Genomic DNA, 12934 nt, shown 5'->3' on the forward strand with positions numbered 1-12934 from the left:
CCTTTTGTGTGCAAATGCAGCTGTCTGAAGGTTTGTTTTTATACAGGAAACTTTGAACTGGAGGCTGGGTTGGTTTCATTTTGACTTGGGATTTCCAGCTCATGGCGATATTTGGAAACTGAGCTGCTTTCCCAATCTGGAGGCTGGGTTTTCACTGTGGATTGTGGCAGCAGTGTCTGGGGCTTCCTGTTGCTGTCCCTCTCCCTGTCTGCAGAAATCTTAGCCCAGCCGAGGTGGGGATGGGTGCCCTTTGGGTGAAGGCTGGATACCTTGAGTGGCAGCTGAAATGTGGGACCCTCATTTGTGGGACTGGCAAGGGTTGGGTGCAGAACTCCTCCACCATGGGCTGCACAGCATGCAGGAACCCACTGCCCTCATGTGGGGCTAAGCTGGGCTCATCCTGCCAGCCTCTGCCAAGGAGATGGGACCTGTGAAGTACCACCCTTGCCCACAGCTGGGACTGGAGGAGACAGGAGTGCTCACACTCAGTGCCATGGCTATTGCACCTCCTCCTGCCCATCCACCAAGATGGGAGTAGGAGCACCTTGGGACCTGCTCCCAGCTTTGCTCCAAACCCCCTGGCAGACCCTTCTCCTTGTCCCCAGAGACCAGCTGCCCCCATTCACCAGGGTGAGGATAAGTGCCATTCTGGACAAGCACTTGGAATGCTCTGCACGTCCAAGCCAATGCACCAGCTCCCCTGATGAAGGACTGAAGGGTCGGGATGCCTTCACTCTGGGATGGTGCCTGGTCTGATGGGGCTCTGGGCAGCAAAGCCTTTGGCAATCACAACCCACAGACACCCCCAGGGCTGGTGCATGGGCTGGATGCCTGTGCTGCCTTCATCACTGTCCCGGGGCTCTCCCAGATCCTCTTTGCAGCAGCAGCACGAGGGGATGCTCAGCATGACCAAGATCCCCAGCACCTGGCTGCAACCACAGAATGTGGAACAAACTCTGGCAAAGTACAGGAAGGAGTGAGCCATGCCCAGCCTGCAGTGTTGGCACACAGCTCCTGCCCCCACAGTGCAGACCCTTGGCCTCAAGGGGCCATGGGAGACATCCCTGTCCAGCTGATCCCTCCTCCCCAGCATCCTGCAGCTGAGAGCTGGGCGAGCCCAGGCGGGCCTTCCCGCCGGTCCAGCCCAGACTTGAACGTCAGGGCCGTGCACCAGCAGAGCAAACGGGTGAGTGTGAGCGTGCCAAGTTGACACCGCACGCGCCAGCGCGCAGGAACAGGCTGTGAACCACGCCAGGGACACCCTCCAGGTGAGCTACGGGTCCCATTCCTTGTCCCTCTCCCTCTTCCCAGACACCTGGTCATAGCCAGATGTGTGCAGCAAGGAAAGGAGTGTGGAACCTCCTGTGCCCTGGCACGGTGCAGGCAAACTTGGTGCCATAGCTCTGAGGGGGCGGCAGGGGATGGGCAGCCTCTGAGCACGGCTGTGCCAGGAGCAGAGCATGGCACTTGGTGACTGTCCCTGCACAGCGGGAATCTCCTGCCTGGGCCCCTTGCCCTGTGTGGCACAAGTGGGCACTGGGAGCTGCTCATGGCGACTTCTCAGCTCTGTGTGCATGGCATCCTTGCAGCATTGGGCATTCTTGCTGCCAGCCTGTGCTGGGTGGGAGCAGAGCCCCCCAGGATTCCACAGTCTGTTGGTGACAGGTTGGGTGATTTTGGAGCCCGGTGGTGCCCCAGCACTACCGTGCAGTAGGTCTGGGACCGGCACTATGCAGGCTGCTCTCAGCCCTCCCCAGTGAGTGCCTGTTGCCTGGCCAGGGGAAGCAGAGCCTGCTGAGCCCCAGGGGCGGCACCCACGGCCCAGGGGTGCAGAGCAGGTCTGCCCGGCTCTGCCGGCTTTGGGCGCGCTCTGAGTCACCGCAGCCCTGCGCTCCCAGCTCTGCAAGGCACTGCCTCGCACCCGCAGGCATCCCGGCTCAGCTGCTAGGGCTGAGTGCAGGGAGCCAAGGGCATCACCCAGGTGATGGTGACAGAGTCATTCCTGCCACTCGTCGCTGTCCCCAGGCTGGACAGCGTGGCTGTGCCCTGCCCTGCAGAGGGGCGGGGTCCCCCACTGCCTGCCTGCCCTCCTGCCTCTGCAAAATGGGAAGAGCTCCAAGGTATCAAAGCGGGTCAGGAGGCGGCAGCGGTGCTGGCAGGGCTCCAGGTGGGAATGATTAAACGCTTGCCAGGGGTTGGAGAAGGAGCATCCCAGTGCTCTAGGGTTTAGAGTTGGAGAACCATGGCGTGTGAACCTTGGAAAGCGAGAGGTCCCATTGGCACCTGCATCCTCCGCAGGTTCTGCCCTGGGAGCAGCCTGTTCCTCTTGCTCCTCCCTTGCAGCCCTGGGCAGCACTCAGCACCTCAGAGTAGCAGAGGGGAGAAATTGTGGCCTGGAGCAGTTCACAGTGCTGATGGGCATTGGGAGGGACTGAGGGACAGGGACCAAAGGGTTGGTGCTGGCCTGAGGCAGGACAGGAGCTCCAGAGCTGTTCCCAGCCCAGTCCCAGTGGCAGTATATTAGTATCACATATCATGGGGCCCCTGGGCATATGTTATTGTATGGTGCCAGGTTGGATGTACAGAATCCTGCCCAGGGAGGGATGGCAGAGCTCTCACAGAGACATCAGGCCATGTCCAGACAGCAGTAGAGTCTCCTCTGTGCAGTGCCAGCATTGCCCACAGCACCAGGTCAAGGCTGTGCCCTCTGAGTGACAGGTTGAGCCCCTGTGGGAGTGTCCTTGGCCACATGCTGTCCCCTGGCAGGGGCCCTGCAAAGCTCTGCCTATGCCCAGCCTTGGGAGCATCACCTGCCTCTGTCACCTCACACAGACCCTGTGACACAGCTGGGACCTTTAGGTGAGGTGGGCACTCTGCTGTCCGCCCTGCAGGTGCTTCCCAGGGAGGCCTTGGCTCCTCCAGGAGTGCAGGACCATGCTCAAGTGAGGAGATGCCTTAGCTGGGGCAAGCCAATACTGCCAGCTCCATGCCCAGGGCACCTGGAGAGGAGGCCAGTGCATGGAGCACAATGTGGGTGGGCCCTGCTCTGCTCTGCGCTTGGCTCTGCTCGGGAGGACAGCCCAGAGCCTTTGCCAGGCAGGGCCTTTGCACTGCACTGTGGCTATTGTCCCTCACCTCAAGCAAGCCCTGACAACACAGTGACAGGCACGCTGTGTCCCCTTTCCCATCTCTGCTCCTGGGTGATGCCCCTGGAGCACAGGGCATGAGCAGTCAGTCCCTGCTGGGGCTCTGCCCCTTCCTAAAGGCGGTGGCTTGGCTGCACAGCCCCTGTCCCCTTTCAGCCCTGGTGGGCTGAGCCATGCAGCCATCCCGGGAGCCCTGAAGCCACCCTGGGAACCCTGGAGCAATCCCAGGAGCCCTGCCGCCATCCTGGGAGCCCTGGAGACATCCCGCACAGGGGGGCATCCCCATCCCCTCGCACAAGGGGTGTCCCTGTCCCCCCGAGCTGTCAGATGTCCCCATCCCCCCGGGCAGGGGGTGTCCCCAGCCCCCTGGGCTGCAGGGTGTCCCCATCCCTCGGGCTGTCAGGTGTCCCCATCCCCCCGGGCAGGGGGTGTCCCCAGCCCCCTGGGCTGCAGGGTGTCCCCATCCCTCGGGCTGTCAGGTGTCCCCATCCCCCCGGGCAGGGGGTGTCCCCATTGCCCCAGGCTGCGGGGTGTCCCATCCCCCTGCTCCTCGCGGTAGCATTTGTTGGTTCGCTGCTTCGCGGAAAATGTGATGACTCGGCAGCCCCTGAGTTTCCAGGCCTGGTTCCAGCTGCTGGGTGGAGAAACTTGTGCAGTTGTCTTTAGGTTTGGCACAGCTGAAGGCTTCATGGTCAGGGGGGACTGGAGGGGAGATCCGGCATCCCCAGCTGAAGAAGGGCTCTCTCTCTCTGTGTGGTGGCACGGTATCACTGAGGTGGCCGTGGGGAAGGCAGGGCTGGCACAGGTTGAGCAGCTTCTGTCCCGTGGGGAGGCTGCTGAGCCCTGCAGCTCCAGGGACAGGGCCTCAGCTTGGCTCCCAGCAGTGCTTTGGGCTGTTTCCACTGCAGCCACAGCCCAAACTCCCTGAGCTGAGGGAGCACAGCCACTGGGACCTGAGGTTAAATAAGCAGGGCTGGTGTTCACACATGTCCCCATGGCAGGGGGTGACAGCTCGCTGTGCCACCAGGACATGCAGAGGCTCTGGAAGCTGCTGGGATGTCTCCTGGTCCATGCTCAGAGGCCAATCCCATCCTGGTGGGCAGCAAGGCATCCCCCAAGCCCATCCTCATGCTGAGTGAGGTTACCCCTCCTCCTGGCTGTGGAGGTGTGGGGCAGTGGCACAGTATGGCAGCAAGATCTGAGGGAACACTGTGTTCCAGAAATCCCTGCTTGTCTGCCCAGCTCAGAGACCACAACAGGTAGAACAGACCCTTTGCTCCTTGGGCAAGCCACTGTCCAGAGCAGCTGCCTCAGTGGGGGAGTGGTGGCCCATGCAGGGCTGCAGCAGCAGAGGTTGTGGCTGGAGCTGGAGATGGCTGGTGCAGGACACTGAGGCTGTGCCCAGGCAGGTGCAGTAACCATGCATGGACTCGGATTCTCTCCAGCAGGGCTGGGCAGGCACAACCCAGCTGGAGTGTCCCAGTGGCTGGGTTTGTCCTCTTGCTGGCCTGGAACTGCTCTTTGGTATGCTTTGAAGCTGCAGGAGCCCCACCTTGACTCTAGGGAAACCTCCTGTCTGAGCCACCACTGCAGGGGACACTGCCCTTGACACTGGGGCATGCAACATCTTTTTCCAGGATTTTCTTGTCCCATGTGCCTGGATAACAATTCTCAGCCCAGCAAGGCCCTCCATCCTCACCCCATCCCCTGCTTCATCAGCCAGGGGCTCCCTAAATTCAGCTTTTCCTCACCTGCCATGCTCCAGGGACACCAGCACTGCTTGCACTGCCTCTGTCCCAGCCACCCTCCAGGTGACCCTCCAGGCTGCTCATGGCAGCAAACAACCCCCCACTCCCCATCCACAGTGTGGTCACCTGTGCTGGCAGCCTGCACCTCACAATGGACTGTGAGGGGACACCCAGTGAGAGCCCCTTTGCAAACGTGTTTGGGGAGCAGCCAGCTGTAACCTCCCTGATCCTGCCTGGGCCCCCGGGTAAACCTGGCAAACCCTCCCTGCAGTGAGGAGCTCCAGCCTCCTCCCAGCCGGCTGCAGCTGCCCAGCTCTGGAAAGGGGCCTTTAAAAACAGTCCCCAGCCCACTGGAGACGGCAGCAATCGGGCCCAAACCTCCTCCTGTCTCATTTCTGGGGAGGTGCTCCATCTCAGGGGCTGGAGGAGCTCACCCCAGTCCCTGTGAGCGCTCACCTTGCACTCAGGTCAGGGAAGGGTGGCCAGCTGCCCATCAAGCCAGTGCCCAGCAGCAGGGATGGGTATCCCCAGAGATGTCTGTGGCACTGGTTGATGGGTCAGCCTCATCACCCCAGGTGCTGGTGCATCTCAGTCCCAAGGCTTATCAGGAGATCTCTAAGAGCCACAGCTGCTACCCTGGGCAACCATCACTTGAGCAGATGCACCCATGGCATTTTTGGCATTCAGCCCTTGGAGCTGTGGGCATTAAAGGTTAAAAATCTTGCCTGTGCTGGAGCCAAGGCATTGCCTTCTGCTCCCACCCTGATCTCTGTGTTCAGGGTGCAGGGGAGGGGGAGGTCTGGAGACAGTGACACGAAGAGGCTCTGGTGGTAGAGCTGTACCTTTCTGCTGGGGGAACATCTGACCCCTAGACAGAAGTGACAAACAGGCCCTGAGTGCTGGGCTGAGCTGCAGGGCCAGGGCTCCTTTGTCCTCAGCCCAGTCCAGGCAGGGACCTCTGCAGAGACGTGACTGTGACCACGGACCCGGACTGCTGGCACCAGTCCCATTTGGCTGGGACCTGGGAAATTAACTGTTGCCCATGCCAAGGGAGGGGGATTCATGTTCCCTGTCCCCTTTTCCAGCTGCCTCCATCAGCCTGGGCGTTGTCAGAAGGGTTGGGGTATGGACCTGAGGTTGGAGATGCATCCTAGACCAGGTCCCCTCTGTCCCCTTCTCCTCTCAATTGCACGCAAGAGCTGGAGCTTTCCCGTGTCCTTGTCCAGATACTGGGGGTTGTTCTGTCTGTCACAGGTCCCACCTGACAAACTTCTGTGTCTCTTGTTGAAGGATTCTGGTGTTCTAGAAGACAAGTGGGGGAGGTGTTCTACTCTGACAGCTCGGTGGCTTACAGTAATGAGCAGAACATGAATAGCCCCCATAGGTGGCCGTGCTGCCCACTGCGATAGACTCCCACGGCCACAAAGGCTGCGCTGGCTTCCGGACTGATGCATCACTGAACCCCTTCCAGCACTGTCCCAGATCCCCAGCGCTGATGTGAAGCCAATGGCATCTCTGCTGTGAATGAGAGCTGGCACCGTGCCACGCATTGCACAGGCACGGCAGAGCACCGCCCTGCACGCAGCCCGGGGCACAGCCTGGTCCCCGGGGCAACTCCCGAAGCACAGCGCCCTCCCACCGGGCACAGCTCGCCCCTCAGATGGGCAGAGCGTGGTTTGGGCACCTCTGTGCCCGTGAGATGGCACGGCAGGAGCCTCTCAGAGTGTGCACTGCCCCCGCCATGGGCACGGCACAGACACCCCCATCCCTGCCCTCGGCGTGCCCAAACCCCCCTCCCCAGCCGCACCTGCACAGCAATTACAGCACACCGAGCTGAAGGGTGCCCAAGGTGCGGCACAGAGAGAGCAGAGGGTGCACAGAGAGAGCAGAGGGTGCACAGAGAGAGCAGAGGGCGCACAGCGCTCCTCACTCCACACTCGGCTCCCTCCCGCACCCCAGCCCACCCCTGCGCCCTCCTTCCCTTCCTTCCCTCCCTCCCGCGCTGGGTTTGGTTCGGGCGCGCCCTCCCAGCCTGGAGCCGCCGTCAGTCCAGTCCGGTCTCCTCCCCTCCCGCTGCTCCCGCCCCTCCCGCCCCGGCTCCCGGAGCTCCGCCGATGCCAGAGCGGGCTCCAGCCCGGCCGAGCCCCGCCGCAGCGCGGTCCCCCGAGAGCCCGGCCAGCAGCGCCTCCCCCCCGGCCGGCAGCGCTGCCCGCAGCCCGCAGCCGCTCTCCGGGCCAGCTGCGGAGTCACCGCACAGCACACGGACCTGCGGCGACAACAGCAAATGCGCCCGGCGAGAGGCGGCCGCCCCCGCTGGGCTTCTCCCGGGCTGGAGGCGAGCGCTGCCCCCGCCCAGGGCCAGCGGGCCCGGCCGCGGTGCTACGGGCTGGCCGGTCCCCACTGATGTCACCTTGTCACCCGCGCTCGGAAAGCATGCGGGGACACGGCTGCTGGCTGCCGCGGGACACGGGGCTGGCAGGGGACAGCCGCTGCTGAGAAACTGCCCCCCCAGCCCAACTTTGTCATCCCTCTGATCTGCTGCCACCAGGTCCCCATGAGGTCGCTGCTGCTGCCGCTGCTGGTGCTGTGCGTGCCGCGGCTCCCAGGGACCCTGGCACAGGTAAGCGCTCGCTCGGCCCCCCAGCCCCGCTTTGGCTCCGCGGCTCTCTGCTGCCAGCTCGGGCTGGGGCTGCGGGTGCCTCTCCCTGGCCGTGCAGCCGCGCCACATCAGCGGCTTCGCCATCCCAGCGGCGCTTCCCCCGCTGCCCCTCGCCCCCGGTGCTCCGGGCCCGCTGCCCGGGAGCGCGGCGTGTCCCCGTTGTTGCCGTGGTGCGCGGCTCCTGGCCCGGCTGCTGTTCCCAGGCTCCGCAGCCGCTCCGCTCTCCTCTGCCAAAAGCGCCGCGATCGGTGGGGAGCCGACCCGAGTCTGCCCGCAGAGCCGAGGGAAAAGGACGCCAGGAAAATGATGGTTGTGTTGAGGCTTGTAGCAGGACAGGGAGTGGGCAGGAGACATTTCCTTTAACGTGGGGGGAACTGACGCCAGTCCAAAGCCGGGCACACCCTGCTGGGAGCAGGCTGTGAGAGAACGGGTGTCGCCGCTGCCGGGAGGGTGCCGGGGGCTCCGGGGACTCTGTTCTGCCCGTTGGGGTGGCAGCTGGGCTGAGGTCTGTGGTGCCTCCCTTCCCCTGATGGTGGGAAGGATGTGTGCCTGTAGAGGGAATGAGATTGCCAGGCCTGTGCAGAGCTCAGTCCCTCCCTCTCTCTGCAGAACTTCTCCTGTGTCCTGGCTGGTTTGGTGGCCCTTTTCCCTGTGGGCATGGCCTGTCTGTAGCCCCAGGACCCCTGCAAAAGGCCAGGGCAGCCCACAAGCTGCATCTGCCAAGTCTGTCTCTTTGCCTTGGCTAAGGGAGGTCTGAGAAGTGACCCAGGCTCTCCTAGGAAAAGGGGTCACAGCCCACAGATGCCATGGCAGGGTGGGAGCTGTGCCTGGCACAGGGCACCTCTCCCTGGTGCTGCTCTCAGCTCATCCTGCTCCTCTCTCACTTGACACTTTCAATCCCCCAGGGCGAGGGATGCAACCACACAGCACAGGCAGGGCTGGAGGGCCAGGATGCACGTGGTGAAAGAGGTGAGTCACAGCAAGGAGGTTCCCAGGCACAGGAGGGCACCATGGTCTCATGCCTGGCCGGGTGAGATGAGATGTGCTGCACCAGGACTCTTGGAGTTAAGAGTAGCTTTGTAAATATTCTGCTTTAGGCTGACTGCACGCCCAGGGAAGGGGGAGAGTCAGTCCCATCCCTCTCCAGCAACCAACTGGATGGGGGCACTGTGAGAGGTGGACGAGGCTCCAGAGCTCTCTGCTAACACAGAGCACCAGCTGGGCTCAGTGGGCAGCGGTGCCATTGGTGCCCTGCTCAGAGCCTTGGAGGTGGATCAGAATCTGGGTAGGATCAGAATCTCTAAGGCAGCCCCACGGCTGCCGTAGGCCTGGAGCCAGCACAGTGCCCACATGGCACCAGCCTGTGCCAGTGAGAAATCACCTGGATGATCCACAGGCACCTGTCAGGGCATGAGGTGTGTGTGGATGTGCTGTGTGTGGTGTGGTTAGTGGGAACATGAGCAGTGCTGGGTCACAGGTCTCTGGCCCGTTTTAGGTACATTTGTGCTGCAGATGTGAGGAGGGTGACAGAGGGAGGCAGGTGATGCAGCTGCTGGAAACTCAAGAGAAGCAGAGAAACGGGCTGAGAGCTCACACCTTCAGGAGATAAAAAGAGCTTGCAGTAACAAACCATCCTGTTTGTTTGGACAGTGAGCTGTGGGTTGCCTTCAGGTCACTCTGCCTGGTGCTCTGTGTGTCTGCTGACAGCAAGGGTGGCCCCAGGGCACCTGGTTCAGGTATAGACACCTCACCCATGGCACCCAGCTGCATTTAGTTAGCTAAATGTTACCTTTCCTGAGCTGGCTGATCCTAAATACACACTTGAACTTCTCAGGGATGGCCCTGTGGGGCACTACATGCTCCTGTTCATGTCCACCTGATGTCCTCTGGTCATTTTGCCCTCACCAGCAGGCTCCAAACCAGAGCATTGCATGGAACAGAAGTTGCACATAGTTCTGAAAGTCCAGCTCTGGGAAGGACACACACACAGAGCTCCTGAGCAGTGCCAATGGTGTCCCTGCCCTGGGCTCACCCCACACTGCTCCTCCCTGGCTGTAAAGGTGCCCCATGGCAGGGCTCTGGGGCAGTCACTGTGCTTGGTTCCTGCTGTCTCACTGTGCCAGACCCTGTGTAAGCCTGTTAGAATACACTGCACACCATAAATTTTAAGTGCTAATTATTTCACAAATGTCTTATTAGCACTAGAGCTGTTCTGGCATTTTCCAAAGGCTGAGTGCCATAGAAAGCTCATGGATGTGGCACCTGGGGACTTGGGTTAGTGCTGGGGGTGCAGTTGGACTCAATGATCTTAAAGGGCTTTTCCAACCTAAATGGTTCCATGACTGACAGCAAGGCTGAGGGCTGGGGTGTGTAACAATCTGCTGGAGACATTGTGAGGCAGAGATGGACCCTGTCCTGGTCACACCACCAGCTTGGGCCTGACAGACAGGCTCTGCTTGGCTCCTCTTGCGTGGGTGACCCTGAGCAGCTCCAAGGGCAGGAATTCAATAGCAGTTTCAGCCACTGACCCAGCAATTAGGCCAAGCCCTGAATGCCACTTCCCTGTCCCCAGACACTCCATTGGGATGCCACAGCCCCAGTGCACTGTCCTCACTGCTGCAGCACAGCCAGGGCAGGGACACACCTCAGCAGGGTCACTCTGGTCCCACATTTCCTCCATGCATGCAGTGTCCCACTCCTCCATTGTCACCTCTGAACTGGCAGGATGGGGGTGACTCATTGTATGGATCCCCCAAAGCAGCCTTTGCCCCTCCTCTGCCAGAGCCCACACAGGGGCAGAGACTGTTGCAGGGATCACAATGGTCCCCCTGCCACATCCATCCTGCTCCCTGTCTTGCTTCTCCATGGTGGATCTAGAGCCTTCAACATCTTTTTGGGGGGCTCAGGCCAGCCAAGGTGATGAGCAGTGGATTATACCCAGCCAGGGAACTTCTCTGCCTTAAACCAGGACTCTCTAGACAAAGCCCATGGTGACTGAAGCCTTCTGGTCTTTCTCCAGTGGAGCAGATGCTCCATGTTTGGAGCATCTCTTTGACCTGAGTTAATGAAGGTTTCTGAATGTTCCTCACAAGGCTGTTCGGAGCCCTTGGGGTCAGGGTGGTGCTGTACCTCAGCAGGGGTGGGTGGCTGGGAGCTGGCCCTGCAGCCTGGCACCCAACACCACCAATCCCTGCTGAGAGTTTTGGCTTTGCCTCTGCAGGCACCCTCCTGAATGTCAGTGTGAGTGACCATGACCGCTCAGACTCCCTCCTCCTGTCCTGGGATGAGCCAGAGGGAGGTGCCAGGGGGTATTTCCTTGCCCTGTCCCCCCTGGGGTCAGGCATGCTGCTGCAGAATGGCTCTGCTGGACCCAACACCACCAGCTTCTGGTTCCATGGGCTGACTCCTGGCACACGCTACGAGATTGAGGTGACAGCCACGCTGGCCTGCAGGGACACCACCAGCCAGACCATCACAGCACAGACAAGTAAGGGCTCCCAGGACCTCAGTGCTCCTTCCAGTGGTTGTTGTGCTGTTTGGAGTCCTAGTGGTTTGTGGGAGGTTGGGCTTTTCCTCACTTTCACAAGAATTTAGGTCCTTCCTGCGTCCCCAGAGTCTTAAGTTGGGCTTTTCCTCATTTTCACAAGAATTTAGGTCCTTCTTGGTTTCCCAGAGTCCTAGGTTGGGCTTTTTGTCACTTTCAAAAGAACTAGGGTCCTTCCCGGGTCCCTAGAGTCTTAGCTTGGGCTTTTCCTCATTTTCACAAGAATTAGGGTCTTTCATGGGTCCCCAGAGTTTTAGGTTGGTCCTTTCCTCACTTTCAGACCAGAAATAGGGTCCTTTCTGTGTCCTGAATCTTAGGTTGAGCTTTTCCTCACTTTCACAAGAATTGAAGTCCTTCCTGGGTCCCCAGAGTCTTAGGGATCATTCCTTCATCCTTGTCCTGCCCCTGCTCCTTGTATGGGCTGGGTTTGTGCTGTGTCTTCTCCTCCTAGAATAAAGGAGGTAATGATGGACCAGCCCGTGGTGTGGCTCACAGAGAGCTGAGGGAAATGTCATGCCTGGAAGTCAAGAAGTAGCCACAAGGAAGGAGCATCTGCCCCACAATTTTGGCACATCTCTGTCAATCAGTGCTCACTCCCAGGCCTTGCTCTGTGCCAAGGGCTGGAGAAGGGGACAGGGCTGGTGGTTCTACAGCTCAGGTGGGGATGGCAGCCCTTGCCTGCACCTCTCCAGAAGATCCTTGACTAAGTCAGTGCAGGTGAAGGTGGGAAACAAAGCAAAGAAGAGTAGAGGTGGAGGGAGGAGATTGGGCAGTGGAAGGGCTGCTGTCAGGCAGCAGTGGCAGAGGCAGAATCTGGTTGTCACAGAAAGGCGGGTGGCAGGACCCACAGAGCCACCAGGAACAGAGGACCTGTCAGCAGGTGAGCTTCCAGGTGATGATGGCTTCACCTTTGTGTGTTGGGCCTGACCAAGCCTCCCTGCTCCATTCAGAGGAGCTGCTGAGACTGATCCAAGGGGATGGTGCAGCCACACAGCCCATAGGAGGCTGGTGGGTGGTCAGGGAGGTCATGGGGCTGTGCTTGGGGAGTCCCTGCTGGAGCCTCTTTGCTCTGGAGACAGGCTGAGAGCTGGGGTTGTTCAGCCTGGAGAGGAGAAAGCTCCCAGGTGACCTTAAAATGCCTTTTAGTGCCTAGAGGGGATTTGAAAATTGAGAAATAGGGGCTTTTTACATGGGCAGATGGTGGCAGGAGTTTTAAACTGGCAGAGGAGAAGTTTAGGTCACATCTTAGGAAGAAATTCTTCCCTGTGAGGGTGCTGAGGCCCTGGCACAGGTTGCCCAGAGAAGCTGTGGCTGCCCCATCCCTGGGAGTGTCCCAAGGCCAGGTTGGACAGGGCTGGAATAGTGGAAGGGGGAATGAATGAGCTTCAAGGTCCTTTCCAATCCAAACCATTCCACAGTTCTGTGGTACTTTGAAATGGATTTTTGGTGTTCTTTGATTGTTGTCAAGGATATGTTGTGGTAGCAGCTGATCACCTCATCCTGGTGGATGTTCCCAACATGATGGGTGCTGTGCAAATACAGCCAAGGAATGCAGGAGCCTCTGGCAGGTCAGAAAAGTGAGGGCAGCCCTGGCAGAACCCACTAGTGCAGCATTCCCCCAGCCACTCTCTGCTCTGGCCTCAGCCTGATGAGGGCCCTGAAGGAGGAGGACTTTGCAGGTGACACCATGTCCATGGCCCAGGAAAGGGTTCTAGTCCTGAACTGGCTCTCCCAGATGTTTCCAGGAAAACCAGGAGGGAAATGAAGAGGGCAGAGCAGATTCACACTGAGCACTGCCTGATGGGGTTGTGGGACTGGATGAGCTTTAGGGTCCCTC

General features: G+C 60.0%; 1 protein-coding gene across 1 annotated transcript in view; it reads left to right on the plus strand.

The window, feature by feature from the left end:
- Window positions 1-7008: 7008 nt before the first annotated feature.
- LOC132083178 (receptor-type tyrosine-protein phosphatase V-like) overlaps window positions 7009-12934 on the plus strand; it is a 51409-nt gene continuing 45483 nt past the window's right edge. Inside the window, exons 1-4 of the mRNA XM_059487744.1 lie at window positions 7009-7270; window positions 7327-7514; window positions 8459-8522; window positions 10774-11040. Of these exons, the coding sequence (XP_059343727.1) occupies window positions 7009-7270; window positions 7327-7514; window positions 8459-8522; window positions 10774-11040 (781 nt within the window). The remainder of the gene's footprint in view (window positions 7271-7326; window positions 7515-8458; window positions 8523-10773; window positions 11041-12934) is intronic.

Source organism: Ammospiza nelsoni, chromosome 23 (genome assembly GCF_027579445.1).
Source record: "Ammospiza nelsoni isolate bAmmNel1 chromosome 23, bAmmNel1.pri, whole genome shotgun sequence".
Lineage (NCBI taxonomy): Eukaryota > Metazoa > Chordata > Aves > Passeriformes > Passerellidae > Ammospiza > Ammospiza nelsoni.